This window comes from Colius striatus, chromosome 1 (genome assembly GCF_028858725.1).
Source record: "Colius striatus isolate bColStr4 chromosome 1, bColStr4.1.hap1, whole genome shotgun sequence".
In the NCBI taxonomy this organism is placed as follows: Eukaryota; Metazoa; Chordata; class Aves; order Coliiformes; family Coliidae; genus Colius; species Colius striatus.
The window spans coordinates 68589555-68608771 of NC_084759.1; the positions used below are offsets into that span (position 1 = coordinate 68589555).

Genomic DNA, 19217 nt, shown 5'->3' on the forward strand with positions numbered 1-19217 from the left:
CTGAATGAAGAGGCTTTCTCACCTCAGAAAACTGGAATCCTTCTTTGGAAATATGTAAGTGAGATGAAGTAACTGGCTCAAACTCAAAGCCAAATTCAAAGCTCACTGAAATTACGCAGGGATTTAGAAGTAAAATATGGCTACTGAAAGATCAGCAACAAGCATACTAAGTATGCTAAAAATATGAACACGATTAAGCCCAAAATATTACCTGTGTAGGGAGCTTGCCAGCATTAGCAGGTTTACTGGTTGACCAGGCTAAGGTATGTGCTGAGCCACAGGCTACTCTGTTGATCTTTTTACCCTGAAGAGCTGCAACCAAGCGTGGCCTTTGGATGGCATTAGTTGTTCCATCTCCAAGCTGCCCTTCATCATTATCTCCCCAGGTATACACTTCCCCTAAACCACCAAAAAAACCAACAAAAAAGTTGTTCTGAAGCTAAGACAGAAGCTTATTGCCCCTTTTTTTTTTTTTCTTTAATTAGCATTTAGAAATCACAGAATGGTAGGGGTTGAAAGGGACCTTTAGAGATCATCTAGTCCAACCCCCCTGCAGAAGCAGGTTCACCTAGATCAGGTCGCATAGGAACATGTCCAGGCGGGTCTTGAAGACCTCCAAGGAAGGAGACTCCACAACCTCTCTGGGTAGTCATTTAACCAAACAAGGCCTTGAACTGTAATCAAGATTTCCAGGACTGGTGGCCATCACTATCTAGTGCAGATAAATCTTGACTGACACAGTTAGGTCCATGGTCTATGTAGAGCAGCTACTATAAGATGCATTTATTTCCTCATAATTTGCATAACTTCTAAGTTCTGTTCCAGAACAGGAAGAAATAGCGGAGCAGAAGAATAACAACAGATATACCAGGAACAGCCTGAATTTTATAGTTTCATAGCAAAAAAAAAGCTGGATATTAATAAAAGAATTAGAAAAGGTTTAATATTTCGCATGAGACAAAAGAAGAGATCCTGTAATAGGTTGTATTACTTGAGAGGACATTAAAATGAGTGCTTACTGTTGCAAGATAATTGGAAAATACTTTAAAAATAGCAATTTTGTTCCTGAGTACTCATTTTCTGCAGCTATATCCTGTTTCACTAGCATCTATAAAGTACTCAGTTATTGTACAGTCTTGTTAATTACATATTGGAGTGAATCTGCTACAAAGAATATTCAGTATCTCAGCCTGCTCTGTAAGAGGTAATATTGTTTGTGCAGTGTTTCATTTAGCAAGTTAAACACCACAGCAGGCTCAGAACACTCTGCTCTATATTTTTCTTTGACCATCAGCATTTCTGAAACTTTATCTCTTTATTTTTTATTACTTAAAAAGCTTCAGTTGGTTTTACATGATCATTTTAAATAAACGACATGCTTACACAAAATATGTCTATACACATAAAGGACCAACATTTTCAGCAAGGACAACTGACTAAAAAAAATCAAGTTGGGTTTCTTCAAATGCAGTACAGAAAGCTAGGTAAATTATTTGGGTTTTATACCATCTTCAGTGCAGCAAACACAGTGCAAAGACCCAGTAGCAATTGCAATGACTTTCTTTCCTTGCAGTCCCTGCACTTGTCGTGGTCTTCTAACATGATCATCAGATCCATGGCCTAATCGATGATAATCTCCTTTGCCCCTGCACAGAAAAGGTAAAGCATTTCAAACCTGTGTTTTGAGGAAGAACACATAATAACAGATTGTTGCCAATATTTGACCTGTAGATGTATTTATAAAATGTCCAATACCAAAATATTCTCCAAAAATTCAACTTTGATCATCCTTATCTCATTGGACATGTCTATGATTCTGCTGATATAGTAAAAATTCTTAAACCTTCAATATGCTCTTCCTGCTTCTGTGTAGGTCCACTTTTGAGAGGGTTGGTTTTTTTTTTCCTTTTTAAAAGGGTAAATTATTAGAAGCAGTCATCTACAACAGCAGTCTACTGACCTCAGACACTGGAACTTTGTACAGTTTAAGGATGCCTCTACTGCCATGTAAACAAGGGAGCAGAATGATGTTGGGAAGGTATTTTGCTTAGTTTTAAAGATGAGAAGAATGAACTAAAATCAAGTTCTCAGACTACAGGTACCACAAGGTAGACACAATTTCTATAATTTATGGGAACGTTATTTATGCTATCATCTCCCACCCTGCATGACACACCAGGCTTATACAGGCTTATACTTCTACTGACCTCCTTAGAGTGTCTGCATCTTGCAGTGGTCAATGCCTGGAATGATAACTCTGTGTTTGGGGTTTTTTTTTTTTTTACCTTTTTCATTCAAACAGCACTGCAAAATATTCCCCAAAGCGGTAGATTTCATTACTAATCAACACAGAAGAACTCAAAGTTTTTGACTACGGGAAATCAGTGAAGGCAGAATAACACTAATATGAGTTGCAGACAAGGTTACATCTAACACTGTCAACATAACTAATAGAAAGCATTTACCATGTATACACTGCTCCAGATTTGGTAAGAGCCACAGAAAATTGTGATCCACATTCTACTTTAACCACTCCAAGGCCTGTGAGAGAATCAATCTAGGAAAATAGCATTAAATGAAGTTTAAGTTAATTAAGGAGGCAACAGCGTCACAGACTGCACTAAAATATAATGTGCAAGTGTCTATATGTATATTTATAAACTAAAATATGCATGTAGATCATTTAGCAGAATTCTACCCCCTTTATCTTTCAGATTTGGCAAACTGTTGCAAGATATCTCTAGTATGTTTTGCCAATAGTTTCTCGACAATTACTCCTCAGTAGAAACAGTAAAGCTCTGTCTCCAAATACTCAACATTAATCAACTCTAGCTGAAATGACATGGATGCAATTCTGCCAACGTAGTAAAAATATCTAAATCTCCACTATACTCTTTCTATTTATTCTGTGTAGGTCCTTATGTCACTTAACCATCAACTCTATGGGACTGATGATTAATGAAACAAACTATTTTCATATTGCATTCCATTGCACAATAAAAAAAACCCTGTTATTTGGGAAAGGTTGGTAGACTTTGTCCATTTGAAACAGAATGAGGACTTCTCTCTAGAGGTAATAAAGTGCAATTCCTGACTACGTGAATGTCAAACAACACTCATCTTCACAATAAGTGCTGGAATTCAACTTAGATGGCTACACTGATGGCATTTGTAACACATGAAGAAATTCCAAGTCAGTCATGTATTTCCATGAAAGGTTGAATATAAAGTAACACTAGTTTTCAATCGATTGATACTCCTTTCTGGAATGAAGTTATGACTTCAGCAGCATTCTTGAAATTTATTAACACAAGGAAATACAAAGATTTCTTGGTAAATCCTGACGTCTTGACAGGAACCAAAATTAAAATGAGAAATATTGCTGGAACCAGCAATGTTCTTCAACGAAAAAAACCCTTCAAGTGCAACTTTAACAGTCAGCAAAAACTTATAGAATCGATATTGTAGCCTACCAAGTTTTCCTTAACAACAATCACAAAAATTCTGACATCCTAGGACAGAAGTTTTCACGTATTGGCAAATCTGGATGTAGCTTACTCCACCATCATGGTTTCTAAAGTAAGAACAAAAAAGCCTATTCAAATACCTTCATTGGTACTTTACAGCCATCACTGCCTCCTCTCCCAAGTTTTCCATAATCTCCATCACCCCAGGACCAGACTGTATCATCATCAGTCAGGCACAACGTCTGTGCATCTCCACTGCCACAGGCTATGTCAATCACACGGTAGCCCTGCAGAGCTTCCACCTGGAAAAGAAATCACTTGGTTTTGATTGCAATAAAACACTCAGTCATTTACTTCCAGAAAAGATGACAAATTCAACTTGGAGAGGCATTTCACTGGAACGACAAGTCAGAAACACCACAGGAATGAGCAAATAACAGCAACTCAAAGGGCTTTGCTATTTTCAAACCAGTAAAATTAAAATTGTGCATTTTAAATACTAGGTTATGCTTTTTAATTGGTGAACTAGTTAAATCTTTTTGATCTAAAAAGTCAGGAAAAACAATTCATACAAAACATGTAAGGTTATTAAAGACTGCATTCTGTTGAAACAATTAAAAGTGTTCTGGGCAAGTGTTGTACAGAGTAAGGTAAAAACAGGCTTATTTTTTAAATGCTCTTTTACTGGTTTACCATTTCCTAGCACTCGCATCAGTCTGAATTTAATCAACGTCTTTTGAAATGCTGCCATCTAGTGATGAGTACGAGATTTGGCTTCACAAACTGAAAGAATGGTCAATCACATAAATCTCACCCTCCCCATCCTCATCCCTACTTGAAATAGATTTTAGGTAGTACAATCCTCCATACAAAGCAGCATGGATCTTAATATACTTTAGCTCTTCAACAGATTTTCATATTAACCAAGTACACAGATGAGAGAAAGGCATAAAATACGTATAGGAAAGGTGGGTAGACCTTGATTTTTTGGGGTCAGGGGAAAAACAACATGTGGATACAGGTGAAAAGGACCCAAAGTGGACTAAAAATGTGCGATATCACATCCCCCAAAGTCAAGCACTCTAAAAAAAATACACTCGCATGAATAGAAATATATGCATAGATCTATGAATAAAAATGACAAAACTAATGTAATCTTATCCTCTGCTATGTTTTCAAGCAGGAGAGCATATGTAGCAAAATATTCAAAGCCAGGGCAGTCTTCCCAGTATTCCTATTCTAACTTCAAGCTCTTACGGTCCAGTTCACAGGAGTATGATGGTCTGAACTACAATTTGTCAGCTAATCAGTATATTCATTCTTCCTTCATTCCATGCTGTCCAATTTCTCATGCTTATCACTTAAAAATCAAAGGGAAACAGCTATCTTCTTCATCAAATTCCTTTAGCAAATAGCAAATAAATACTTCAGAATTACTTAGGTTGAATTCTTATTACCTTAGTATATACTTCAGAAACATTATTCAATCATTAAAATTAAGGGTGTAATTATTACGTCAGGGAAAAAAGCAGTTTGCAAGTGACCTAGCAGCTATCACTGTAATCACTGGTATATTTTCCAGGAAGTAATCAATGAGGGCATCCAGTAGAGACAGGGAGTTCACTTGTTACTTCCAGTGCCAACTACTCCAGTAGTTGGCCACCATTTTGCCCTCTTATTCTTTATATGCAGAAATGCAAAACATTACAAATCACAAGGTAAGGAACTAGACTAAGACTCTGTAGAACTCCAAAGGTTTCTCACCAGTTTAGGTTTTAGTTGATCCTCACTATCACCATGCCCAAGGCGTCCGTATCTTCCCTTTCCCCACGTAAAAAGGTCTCCTGCAGCTGTGATACATGCGCTGTGTGCTCCCCCAGCAGCAATGTCAACCACTTCTATACCTCGCAGGGACTCAATTACACGAGGACGGTCACAAGGGCTGAAATGAAACTACTCGTCTCAACAAAACTTGGAGAACAGACCATTCATTCACTAGTGTTTCAGAGTCAGAGTTTTAACAAGGACACCTAAAGTAACTTCTGTTTGCTCCAGTTTAATAGCCTGAAGATTTATGTGTAAGTAGTCATTCAGAAATACTTTTAGAGGCCTATAAAAGCTAGGAGGATTTTACCACACATTATACTACAGCCTTAGAGTTAAGCTGAAAATACAGAATCATTTGCATTAAAATCTAGTCAAAGCTTAGCATTTACCCTGGAAAATCAGACCAATTTAAGATCCATTGTCAAACACAACAGAACTTCTCCTTTAATGTGGGCAACAGTACATGCAGAGATCAGAAGCAGACTGGCAGTTTTGCTCCCTAAGGTGCTTTGAAGTTCCATATACCTACAAGATAGGTCCCAACGGAAAGCCATTGCACTTTAGCATCCACACAGATATGTTAGAACACAATATCTAATCATAAAAATCAGTGTAACTATTTACCTGAAAAAAATATTTTGTGCTTCTCCAACTTAAAAATACATTTCCGCATCACTACTTAATGCTGACTTCTACATATAGGCAGTACTCATACAAGACTTCAAGTACATAGCAATTATAATAAGTATCCATGGGAAGTTTTGAAAAACCAAATGTCCAAGTGTTACTTACCTTCGGTTTCCATGACCAAGTTTACCATCCTCTGCTTCACCCCAAGAATAAACTTCTCCCTCCGAAGACAATGCCAAACAGTGCTTTCCTCCAGAGTTTACTGCAACTTTCTTGATAAATACATGTTGAATGGATTCCAGTAAAGTTGGAGTAGAAACTGATTCTGTTCCTCCAATTCCAAGCCTACCACCTGCTCCATATCCAGTGGCATACAGCTTTAAAGGGAAGAAAATTTCACTTTGTTAGCCCTTTGTAGAACATTCACTAGAGCTGTAGAGAGGTAGTCTTAATGTATGCATACTAGAGTACAATTAAAGCAAGGCCTGAAAAAAGTTTCTTACATGCCTCTGTATCATCTTCTGGAAAATAAGAAATATTTTCAAATATTTCAGGGGGAAAATGTGAAACAATGGCTACATTAAAGTCAATATGAACTGTCACTGACTCAACATATCTAATATTTCATCTTAAGGTTGATTTTGTAGAAGTATCAAGAAACCACAGCTTTGTGTGATAACATTATGAAATAGTCTATCACCTGTTGGTCTCTTTGGAGCAGCAATGTTCTAGTTTTCTTTGTTCTCTGGAATATACACAACTGAACACATTTGCTTCTTCCCCTTCCATCTCATAAATACAGCTTTAAGCACTGCTTTTCACTCTCTTTTTGTCTATCTGAATGTAAATTATCTAAACAGAATTATGTCAAGCAACATTATTCATCTGTCTCTTGCTCTTCTGTATGTAAAACAATAACAAGGACGATGTCGACTACTGTGGAATCATTATAGTATCTCACTAGAATAATGTAACTGTTACAAAAAGCTCTGGCTAAAATTCCTGATCACATCTTTAACACAAAGCTGCCATCTGTATCAAAACAGAGACTCCTTCAAATTTGTGAATTTATTGTTTCTTCCTATACCTTACACTAAACCTTTGCATGATGCTTCTCTTCATTCAGGATTGAAGCACCTGCAAATTAAATCCTGCGGTGTTTAACCGACAGGCACTTCGACAACTGTGGAAAATCTCAGCTTCCAGTTGTATCTTTCCCCCGTCAGAAAGACATAATCACCATGACACATTTTATCGTCTATCCTGTTCTATGGGACTCTGAAGACATTACTTGTATTCAAATTTGTTTCCCAAAATCTGATCACAGTTTTGAACTGAGAACTAAAATATACATCTTGTTTCACGCATTCAATGCTATAACATGCTGAATTCCTAGACCACATTGGCCAAGTTGGTACAGGTCATTTTCTCAAAAAACCCCAAGAAATTACTACTAATAGTAATAATAATTACTTTTCAAATCTATACTATGAACATTATTTTTCATTTGGCCAAATCCAGTCTGACTGAAGATGCAATGTTTCAAGGAAGTCTAACGACCAATCATTTGTTGTATCCTTACTTTCCCATCAGCAGTCACTGCAAACAGAGTCTGTTCTCCACCAATTAATTGCACCGGTCTAAGGGTAGCAAGAGCTTCACATGGAGTTGGAACCTTGACTTTTGCCCCTTCAATCCCACCAAGTTGTCCTCTGTGATTATGACCCCAACCATAAATAGTTCCGCTGCCTCCAGCTGAAAGTGTCCAATCATCAGGTCGTCTGCAAAAAGTGCAAAACAAACGAAATTTTAAAAGAGCTTTTAAAAATTCCACAAAAATGCAGCTTATCACTGCACAACAACAAAGAATCAAAAGCCCAAACCAACGATATTTCAAAGAAATAACCTATTCATCCACTGGACAAGCTGCTCATCCTGTTCTCTCTTAAAAACATCATGGCACTCATGAAGAACATCCATATTTTCATTATCTGCCATTAATTCTCGGATTTTCTTTGCTACCTGTAAAATATTTGAATTAAACAATATTATTCAAACAATCAGTTATTCGTGTCATCGTTGTCATAAAGTACTTCAAACTCAGTAAGTGTTTTTAATTAAACACTTCCTTATGTTCCGTGAACCATTGAAAATGGTTCAGTACCTCATCAAGGAAAAGGCGAGGTAACGGTGTCCTTTTATCAAGGGCCACAGCAACCCTGGATGCCATACAGTATCTCCTGAACCAAGCCCATTTGTGTGTCTCTGCACAGCAAGGGAGAGTATCCAATTCCAGATCACAAGCAAGAGCCACAAGCACCTGCAGACAAAGTATGTTTTAGAGATGTATCAAAAATGTGTAATTAAAAGTAACATGCATTTGATGCAGCTGAACAGTTCATAGACCAGTAGGGTCTGAACACAGTCTCAAAGAGACATGAAGTACAAGAGATATTAAGAGCCTTCTTCGTAACCCTAACTGATGGGCCAGCAACAAGAGTACCCATACTACCTCAGACAGTTATGTATCTGATTTCCAATCACAAATTTTCACAACCTCCCTGTGAAAAATACTCCTAGATTAATTAACTTCTTTATATCAAATACCATATGCAGAACTTCTTACCTTCCATTTCTAAACTAAGTCTGCTTCTTACAATTAAATAATTTTTCAATTAATTTTCCATTAGATTCAATTTTAAATTAATGTCAGTGATGAAGAGCATGAGCAATGGATTACTACTTCTCTGCATAAACTTTTACATATTTTAAGAATCTGGTTTCCTTAGATAGATAAGTCTTCTTAGTTTAACTTTTACTACACAGTCTTCTGCTCTTGTTGCTCTTCTCTAGACTTTCTCAGCCTGTTTATTTTTACTTTGAAGTACAGGGTCCAAAACTGAACAGTCTTCCTTCTGAGACATACTTATTTGTTCTAACTAGATGTAAATTAAATCATCAGAGTATTTTAAAACGAAAATAAATAGACAACAGTCCTATTAGGACAACTCAGAAATCATTTATCAAAAGGTGTACTGTACTTCTAAGGATTTTCTTTTTAACTACCTACCTCTGCCTAGCTAGATACTCCATATTCTATATTTGTATATTTGATCATCCTTTTAGAAGTAGAGCTCTGATTTTGTCAGACAATGTTCCTGATACAGGACTAGGTGAGCTTACCACGTCTCACAAAAAAATCCAGAATGATACTAATGAATTGTTTACCGACTGAATCCCATTACCTTAAAGAAAGGGCTGTGGAGCAATTGTTTGCCACCTCTCACAATGGGGTCTTCATAATCAAACTGTCGCTGCAATGCTTCTGGAAGACCTTTAACCAAAGCAGCTAAAGCACTCCCTGTGAAACTCTGGAGAAACCACAGAACTCAAAAGTTAGTCTTACTGTATGTATTACAAAACGTACATTTTTTAGATGACCACAATAAAACATCAGCAACTTCCCAAACTACAGTTAGCTAAGTGAAGTACTGTTTCCATCCATTTCCTAATACTTTTGTATTTCAATCTTTCTTTTCAGCAATTCCAAAACCACAACAATGTCCAATGATAGGACAAGGGGCAATGGATACAAGCTGGAACGTAAGAGGTTCCAAAGAAATATGAAGGAGAATTTCTTCACTGTGAGGGTGAGGGAGCACTGGAACAGGCTGCCCAGATGGGTTGTTGAGTCTCCTTCTTTGGAGACGTTCAAAACCCACCTGGACAAGTGTGACCTACTATAAGTGGTCCTGCTCTGGCAGGGAAGATGGACAAAATGATCTTTCAAGGTACATTCCAGGCCTTAAGATTCTGTGATTCTGGGATCTACACAGTATTAGAAGTTGGTCTTTCCCCCCACTGCCCCCAAAACAGAGTAGCTCCCTAGAAATTTACAGACTTGCAGACCCGTGCAAGGTGGTTGCTCATTTGCCATTTTCTATTTTGCCATTAACAAAAAAAATGTTGTACATCAAGGCTGGCATTTTAACATACATCTTAATGTGAAAATTGTGAGGAGGAGAGCATCACTGTCTTCTTACCAAAGCTCGTGTTTCTCCATCGTTATCCCCTAGAATCCGGTTGATGTTAATAGATTGACCAAACTCTGTCGTGAGCAGTTTCCGTAGTCTCTGCAAGGCCCACATTCTGTGGCCAGCAGCTAAGGAAACATAAGCACCCAGAGAACTTAATTACTTAAAACAACCATTTTAACTTCAAACAAAGAGAGATCATTTTGAGACTGCACCTACCTAAGGCACTCAGTTGAGCACAAGCTGCAAGAGAAGCTGCCAGTCGAGGAACTATACTCCTGTTGGAAGCAAAATTTAAGCGAAAATCCAACAGACACGTAACCAAATCCATTGAGGGACATGAAAGAATGCAACGATCTGAAAGGAGGTCTTTAGGGCCTGCAAGAAACAAAAGAAACCAAAGAGAGAACAAAACAAAAAGGTAAGAAAGATTTGTCCTCAGATTGAAATAAGAACAGAACAGAAACAGGATTTAGCTGACACAGCAGTCTAGAGTGCCTGTCTGCATTTGGGTTGGTCCATTTGAGTTTCCATTGAAGGGACTAGAGAAAAGAAGCACTTTCATGACATAATTCACCTAATTCCAAACCAGATGCATTAAAAAAAAAAATGAGATTAATTTTGCCTCAAAAGTATTCTGCTTCAGTGATGAAGAGAAGACACCAACTGTTGTGATTACAAATTATTTTTATCTCTTCCCTACGTTTAAGTGCATCTCTCAGGACTTGTTGAAAACACTTGCTAAGTATGAATGAAAACATTTTCTTACTATGAATGCAAATGGACTATTGAACTTTGGCATGTAAATATCATGCAATTATTACAACTGTAAAAAAAGAAAAGAAGAGAAAGAAATCTGCTCACTCACCCTTCCATAAACATCATATCTGACATCTTACCTGCAGCTGGCATGATGGGATACACAGTAAATCGCCATCCCCATCCATTCACAGAGCCATCGCTGATGAACTTCCACTTCAGTTCATCCCCTGGAATTCGCAATTCACTGGACCAGTCTGACCACTCACGACCTGTCACAGTAGGCAATATGAACATATTCAAGTATACTGCCTGAGCCAATATGTAAGTCGCTCACCAACAGCAACTTCCCTCCACAGTTAAGTATTATAAACATCACACAAACACACTGAAGAAACAAAGCTATGTACAGCACATAAACATGACTATAAAGACATTTTATTAATGAAACTTAGGTCTTAAAACACTTCAGTTAGCATTAACTGATAACCTCAGCTGTTTTGAAACCACATTCAAAAGACAATTAAGAGATCTTACTAAAATCCTTTGTAATTTTCAAATTATCTTTTCATATTACAAAAATACATAACAGCATACATATTAAATAAAGCTTTACAGCTTTTTCTAACAAGGAACACAAACAGAAATATCTCAGTAATGAAACACATGAGCATCTGAAACAGTCTGGGGAGAAACAGGTCAAAAGTAAAAGTCCTTATCACTGCTCAGATATGTTAAGCACACGCGGTAACTACCAAGACCCTTGCACATCATGTAGTGTATGAGTAGGTTCAATGTAAAACTTGATGAGATTAAAAATATTCCTCTAATATCTACTGCTATTTAACAGGGCTCAAAATTAAATCAGAGATAACAGGATAAAAGATGTGAAGAGTTCATGTAGTGTCACATATATAGGCCAGAGTAGAAAACAGAAAGAGAGAATCTATTTTTTATTTTGGGCATTCGACAGCAGAAGAGCATTTGTCTTGACTGTATGAAAGCTTAAATTTCTAAGTATTACTTGAAAAGGTAAAAAACTAACAAAAGAAAAGAAACACCTTTTTCCAAACATGTTCCACTTCATTAAAATATAGTTTGATTATGCAGAAATTCATAGACGTTGGCAGGAGTGCTAAACATGGATTTTTTTTTTACACTAACTGCTCTTAGGAAGGCATGGCAACATGCTCTTCTGGTATTCTCTACATCCAAAGATGCAAGAGCACTCATGTCTGTGTCTAGATCCTACGTCTTTTTTTTTTTAAGTTTCAAATAGTATCAATTTACATTGATTTTCCTTTTTTTAATGGACACATCCCTCATGGTAAGTCTGTCACAGACAGTGGTACATTTCATTCAGCATTTAACACTCAATCACGAGACATTCTTGAAAACGACTAGTTCTCACAACCTGATCGGACGGAAACAATTCTGTTGACACCATCCATTATGGTGAGTGGATCATGACGCCGCTCTGTAGAACACTGGCGATCAAATTCTACCCTCAGTCCCTCAGCACCTGAACAGTAACAAAGAGTTTACACATTTCTACAGAGCAATCAATACCACAAGTAAATGCAGTATTTTAGAAATCCACATGAAATCACATACAGTTGTTTGGAAGCCTTCACACTCATTAATAAAAATACCTTCCCTTGGTTTAATGACATTATTTGTCTGTAATTTCTTCTCTTTGAAAAGCAAGCTTACATGAGTAGGGGCTAACAGACAGAAGACTATATCCAGAACATTCCAAACTGAAGTTGTAACAGACAAAAAATGTCTATTTACAGTTAAGGCAAATAGCTCTTTGTTGCCTGTACCTTTTTATAAGTACTAGGTAACACAGAACGAAGCACTGAAGAAAAAAGACAGCGTTAAAATAGTAGGAGTCTTTCCCTAAAGCTCAAGACTAGAAGACAGCAGTTCAATTACTGACCCTGAAAAAGACTCAATCCTTTTCAGTCTCATAACTGAACAGAAAACAGCAACGACATACAGCTGCAGTCACATCTGGTGAACCCAAAAAAGTGGATTTCACGAGATTGAGATGTTTATGCAGAATGCCAGTGTTTTAAGAAATAATAGAGACAGGGTACACAGCAGGGCTTTAGAAGATCAATACACATTTCTGCAAGCTAAGGAGAAAATTTATGCATGCAGGCTTGAAATTAACTGCATTTTAGTAATGTAATTGTAAGAATTCTATACCTGGTATTTTAACTGTGCCACTAGAAGATGTATCATCGGTATATGGATGGCTGCTTTCTACCACAACTGGCTGCGAAGAGAGGCGACCACTTTGTGAATCAGTTGCTACATCTTCTAGTTCAGTAACACACAGCTCCAACAACATATCAGCAACCTAAAAGAAGAAAAACATACACTTTAGGAAAAGTAAGTTTGGTTAGTCCAAGGAATCTAAGTCAACTATCATTCTTGCCAAACTTATAATCAATCAATTAATCAATCACTGTTTTCTGAATTCTGATTCATCAACCACCACATCAATTAAAAAATACTCTTTCTAGTGTTGTTAAAGCTAGAAAAACTCCTGTAATATAATAAAGAAAACTTCTCTCAATTCAATGCACACTCCTTAGCAAAGTCATCATGTATCTTTTTGGCTAGTGAAGCCAAGCTTAATATAAGAATACAAAAGTCAGCTTTGCATAATCAGTTCCAATGCTTCAAATTGCTCGTTAAGCAGTTCAAAGCCATAAACTGGGTTGTATGAGCATCTTGTAAGAAATGCATTGTTACTCATTAGAAAAAAAAATTCAAGGGTAAAGCTATGAGAAACATTGAACAACTTCCAGTGCATTAGTGAAAGCAGACATTCTATTAATAATTTATTATTTGTACCATTCTTTCATACAGCTGCTGGCATCCAGCATTTCAGCATTTAATAAGCCTGTTTGTCACTTGTCCTAAAAAAACCCTACACTCATGGATACTTTGTAAACATAAATTTCAATGCATCAAACGTAATACTTAATAAGACAAATTACTAGATCATTAACAATATCTTGTCAGTATTTTTAGGTGGCAATAATGACTACCTCAATTTAAGAAATAAGCTCAAAACATAACCAACATGGAAGTTTATAAATTAATATTCTACAGATCCTGGAAACAGATCTTGGTTAATTCATCATCATTCCAATAACCACAGCCACTTGTCCAATCACAATAAATTAAATTAAGTTGCTTTTTTTAATGCCTAATTGCAGCACAACAACTCAAGAAAATAGTCTATTACTGACATTTGTAGTATATGCATATATTCTTGTAATATTTCCATTAAAACCAGTAAGGTTCACATGTATTTTAGTTCACCTCATATTTTCCCGTTTATTAATGCTGAGCTGCACTTCAAATACAAGAAAACATTTTAGTAAGCTACGAACAAAAATGATATAGTTAAAATGCAACTGAATCAAAACCTGACCTGTGGGTAAGCTGTGCCCATACCGGACAGCACAGCAGAAAGAACGTCTCTTCCCTTTTCACCTGCTCGGCTGGACACAGCAAGCTTTAGCAGGTCAACCATGACTCGCGTGTCATCTGGTACTAAGAGACTTGTAAACTCATCCAAATACTGTGGTTCTGGGCCAGATACTTTACTTTGACTTTCTACATCCTACAAAACAAACGGCAGAAATATTTAGACAGTGAAGAGGAAAGAAGTATTTCATAGACTCTTAGAATGGTAGGGGTTGGAAGGGACCTTTAGAAGATCATCTGGTCCAACCCCTCTGCAGAAGCAGGTCCACCTAGATCACTTGTCTGAAGAAGTTTAAAGGTAGCTTAAAACAAAGTTCTTAAATTTGGGATTACACAGCCCCAAAATTAACCCACTGTTAAACCTCAAGTGAAAAAGCTTTCCTAAGACTAACATCCTTTAACTTCAGACAAAACAAAACCTGCACTCTTGTCTTTGGATAGATTTTAAAGAATGCAGTCATTTATGAAATAACTTGAGAAGAAGCAAAACTGCTTTGATAGAAACACAGCAAGAACTTGGAAGGTATTGAAAACATTACTTCTTTGGTTTTTGTCATGGTTTCTGCAATGATGCTGGCAGCTCCCGGATCATCTGTGACTGGAATAAAAGGACGGGAAGAGGCAGCAGCAGCTGAAGGTGTTACAGCAGACGGTGTCACAGCATCTTCTGAAGAAACAACCTAACCAAAGCAAATAACAACAAAAGTTGCAAGATACTGTAAAACCTTTAACAGTCTAACTATTTATTGGAAGGACTTCTGTTCAAAGACAGCAGCAATTCAAAAAGTCATAAATTCAAAACCAACTGAGTCGCTCCCTTTATTTTTATCTTCTATTTTATGTCCCTACCATGGCAAACTAGCCAACACTCCCCTCAATGCCAACTGCTACAAAAACATACAATAAAAATGTGCCCACAGAGACGACTAAAACGTAGATGCCAAGTCCTAACAATATATCAAATGAACACTTTGTTAAAGGAAAAGATCTCTCCAGTAGCCATCCTTCCCTTTTTTGGTTTTTGTTAGCAAATAGAAATAAACAGAGCAGAATTCCATTCAGGCCCCCCTGTCTACATTAGTGGTATAAGTTTACAATTATTTCATTATATAATTGTCAAATAGTCCCCTGGTCTTGGCTTTTTAGAAATCAATAGTCACTCCTGTAAAATAAATTTAATATCTGGTCACACAGTTAATATTTTTCAAGTTAACCCTAAAATACTACCAGAAATCATCACAACTGCTTTTAAATGACACAGAGTATTCTGAAAGTTCAAATCTGATTCCACACTAGAATTTTAAATTTTCCAAATCTGACATATGCAGAGTACTCACTCCTGAAATTAGGGCATAAAAGAACTGCTTAATCTCTGCTATTATCAAACTAAATGAGACAATATTTTTCAGCTTCACTGTTAAACACTGATGGAAAAATTCCATCGACACTTTACCTCCCCTCTCCTGTCTTGCCATGGGTTTGGGCTCAGCCTCTCTTCTATATCTCCTACAAGCACACATTCATCTCCATTTGCAGGGCTTCCTGTAGAAGTAGCATCTGATGGGGGTGCTGGTGATGAAGAGGGACATTCTACTGGTGCAATCATACTTGCAGGCATCAATGCTACGACAACAGCATCCCTGAAATCACACAGGACAAATTAAGGTAAACCTAATCATCCTCCTTCGTTGAACTTAGGGAAAAAAAATAATGATATTAGTTTGTTCTAATAAAACAGGGAAACGTTTCCAGCCTCTAGAATTTACAGCAATAGTTTATCTCCATTCTCTCTTTTGGGCTTGATGCTGAAATACTGCATTTTAAGGTCACTACTTTACATGAGTTCCTCTTGATAAATTTTAACTCAAGTACTTTGTGCTTTACCAACAATAAGGAAGGCACTGTAAAGTTCTACTGTTCTTTCCACCTTGTCCCCCACGGCTTCCTCCATACCATTTATCATGATTTATTTACACTCCTTCACATGATTTACTTGAGCACTCTGAAATAAACAATTTTCTTCCCAGGCATAAAGGAAATGTAACAGCATCAAACTGAGATCAACATCAAAAGAAAATTTAAATGAAGCTCAGGCCTATGAAACAATTTATACCTGACTCAAAAGACCCTCAGAGATGGTAAGGATGTCATTTTTCATTGTGCAAAAGACAAGAATGTTTGCATACCTACCTGGCATACATGATTTGTAATGCCATCAGTATATGAGATAATGCCTGCTGTTTGGCAACGTTCCCATCAAGAGATAAGAGAATCTTAGCCAGGGAAGGGCGATTCGGCTTGGAACTGTTTGCTCCACTAATTTTGTTACTGACAGCAGAAGAATCTGCATCTGAAGGGACACCTGGAGTGAAGGGAAAGAGAGAGACTGAGCATTTTTTTAATGGTGTAACACATAACTGGACTTGATTTATCTAATTTCTTATTAGAAAATGTCAAACTAACTTGACAGTACATTCTTAAAATGTAGTGCCTACAGTTACAACATTGAAGTCTGAGGTTCTGCAGCAAGAGCTTTCAATTAAACAGTGTTTCGCCTTGAGTTATATACTCATGAAGATTAACCTAATACAGATATAAATATTTTGGTGATCAGCATCTAAGCCAATTTTTATTTACACACAAATCTCAAATAGTATAAGTATTTACTAGGTAGTGCTCTTAAGAATATTAATCAAATATCCTAGATACGTAATTTTTGCTCTTTTTTATACACATTGCCTTGTTCATGAAAAAGTTCAATTAGCAAAACAGTGTTTTCATATTCAATACAAATCACTGTTGTTTTGCCTCCCTAATTCTCACCTCACATCTTAGAAGGTAACAGTATCATCAAGAATTATAGAAATAGGTAAAATGCAAGAGGACTAATACTACAGAAATCACACATCCATCTATCGTTACCTCCATCAAGCTCTATGATATGTTAAAGACCAAGTCTTTAGAGCATTTGATAAAGCATGTTGGCCTTTTAATTTCCTGAAAAATGATTAAAAGTTCAAACTAATATTACTTATGCGACCTGATCTAGGTGAATCTGCTTCTGCAGGGGGGTTGGACTAGATGATCTCTAAAGGTCCCTTCCAACCTTACCATTCTATGATTCTGAATAAGTCCTTTACACTTTCCATTTTCAATAAGGTTTCGTTGGAAGTTTTTTTAGTTGTTCTGTTGGGGTTTTCAAGAGATATTTTCTTTTTGCACTCATCTATCACTTAATAAACCTCACACCCAACAAACTCTCCAAAAAAAACCCACAAAAGCAAACACACAAGAAACAACTTAAGGCCATATATACCAACCAAGATAAGAAGCACCTAAAGGGTCCCTCGCTGTCTGGAAAAGCACCGGTTCATGAACAGATGGTGTAGCTACATCCACTGTTGTCCAAGCTACACTGTGAGAAGACCCACAAGCAACACGAGTGATTTTCTGGCCTTCCAAGCCCTGGACAAGAGTGGGCTTTCTATTGACCGTAGTAGTCCCATTGCCTTGTTGTCCATGGTCATTGTCACCCCAAGCGTAAACCTGCCAGTAAACATTTCCACATAGTCCTTTATTCATTGTTTGCCTCTTAATTTTTTTCTTTCAAATTCTTATAAACGAATCTTAGTGATTTGTATTATTAATCTAGGACACTTTAGAGAACCTATTACCATGACTTTTTTTTTTTCTGTGAAATAAGGTAGCATTATCATACATTAACAGGAAAGTAAAATAAAGCAAAGCAGCGCTTAATCAGACAATTCATAAATTACTCCCAATTCGTAAATCATTATTTTACTCATAAGTTACCCAATGTTCACAGTGAACGGTAAGCTAGAAGAATTAGTTGCACAGTAATTACATTGGGGATCTGAATCAACATTACAGTAATGATAATTCTGGATCACAGCAGAATAATCTGTCCAGAATGCTCTTGACTACTGCATTTCAAGCATGAGAAGCTTGAGGTAATAGAGAAACTAGGAAAGTATTACAAAAGCTACCATGACAACAACATCATTTAAACTCCAATAATAATATGAAAGCTAATATATTTTAAATTACAATGACGTTTGTATTTATTCAGGACTTGAAAAATATCATCGGAAAATTTTATTCCATTTAATCAGCTATTACACATGCTATTATATTCTTCTTCTTCAAAGGTTTCATTTATTACTTTCTGGATCAAGGAAGGAGTGATGCACAGTACCTGTCCACTGTCAGTAACCGCCAGACAATGAAGTGCACCCACAGCCACGTGCACAATCTTTTTACCCCTCAGTCCTTCCACAACTTGTGGCTTTCGTACATGTACATCTGTGCCGTGGCCTAGCCTGAAGTAGTCGCCTTTACCCCTGCAACAGATAGTAAATGTAGAACTCAAAACTGTTATATTGTTTACACATTCCTGTCAATGGAGCTTAATTTACCACCAACTAGCACATTCTTCAAATCTCAATTACAAATGCCCAAAAACAGAGAATAACTGCAGTCTATGACTCCGTAACTTTTCACCTCAGTATACAACAGGCACCATTACAGTTATTTTTTTGTACATAGTGCAATTGTGATTACAATGAATTTCCTCTATTACAGAAATACTGCAATTATAAATACCTACACAATTTATATGTTTTGCTAGACTTGGACAGTTATATACTACAGTGGATAAATCTAATAGTAACAGATCCTTTTACAAGTCTACTCATGTGAAAAAAATATCTGGGAACTAAAACATTTTCAGAATTTAGGTTTTTTTCATACTGCTGCAAGTCTCCATAATTTAAATACTCTAAAACGGTTACACACAAATCGCACTAAAATTATACCATGTGCAAAAGTAATGTGTCTTAAAATGTCTCTAAGAAAAAAACTTGAGATCTCCACTGTGACTTTAGCAACCATTCACTCACTTTTGCTGCTCACCACTACCAATTTTTCCTCAATAAAAATTACTTTATGCTGGAGGTGAATATTGATATAC

The 19217-nt window shown here is 36.7% G+C and overlaps 1 protein-coding gene across 7 annotated transcripts in view; it reads right to left on the minus strand.

Moving 5' to 3' along the window:
• HERC2 (HECT and RLD domain containing E3 ubiquitin protein ligase 2) overlaps window positions 1-19217 on the minus strand; it is a 109126-nt gene that overhangs the window by 16943 nt on the left and 72966 nt on the right. For 4 of the 7 annotated variants that reach the window (XM_061998140.1, XM_061998154.1, XM_061998131.1 and 1 more), the window contains exons 64-84: window positions 18444-18588; window positions 17548-17773; window positions 16418-16589; window positions 15681-15867; window positions 14767-14907; window positions 14172-14363; window positions 12932-13085; window positions 12132-12239; window positions 10858-10989; window positions 10178-10336; window positions 9968-10086; window positions 9170-9295; window positions 8089-8244; window positions 7831-7946; window positions 7507-7705; window positions 6087-6301; window positions 5232-5409; window positions 3608-3769; window positions 2466-2557; window positions 1507-1646; window positions 212-399 (exon numbers count right to left, since the gene is read on the minus strand). In XM_061998140.1, coding sequence (XP_061854124.1) covers window positions 212-399; window positions 1507-1646; window positions 2466-2557; window positions 3608-3769; window positions 5232-5409; window positions 6087-6301; window positions 7507-7705; window positions 7831-7946; window positions 8089-8244; window positions 9170-9295; window positions 9968-10086; window positions 10178-10336; window positions 10858-10989; window positions 12132-12239; window positions 12932-13085; window positions 14172-14363; window positions 14767-14907; window positions 15681-15867; window positions 16418-16589; window positions 17548-17773; window positions 18444-18588 — 3307 coding nt within the window. Of the gene's footprint in view, window positions 1-211; window positions 400-1506; window positions 1647-2465; window positions 2558-3607; window positions 3770-5231; window positions 5410-6086; window positions 6302-7506; window positions 7706-7830; window positions 7947-8088; window positions 8245-9169; window positions 9296-9967; window positions 10087-10177; window positions 10337-10857; window positions 10990-12131; window positions 12240-12931; window positions 13086-14171; window positions 14364-14766; window positions 14908-15680; window positions 15868-16417; window positions 16590-17547; window positions 17774-18443; window positions 18589-19217 lie in introns of those variants that run through there. The other 3 variants (XM_061998165.1, XM_061998173.1, XM_061998177.1) reach the window with 3 other exon arrangements.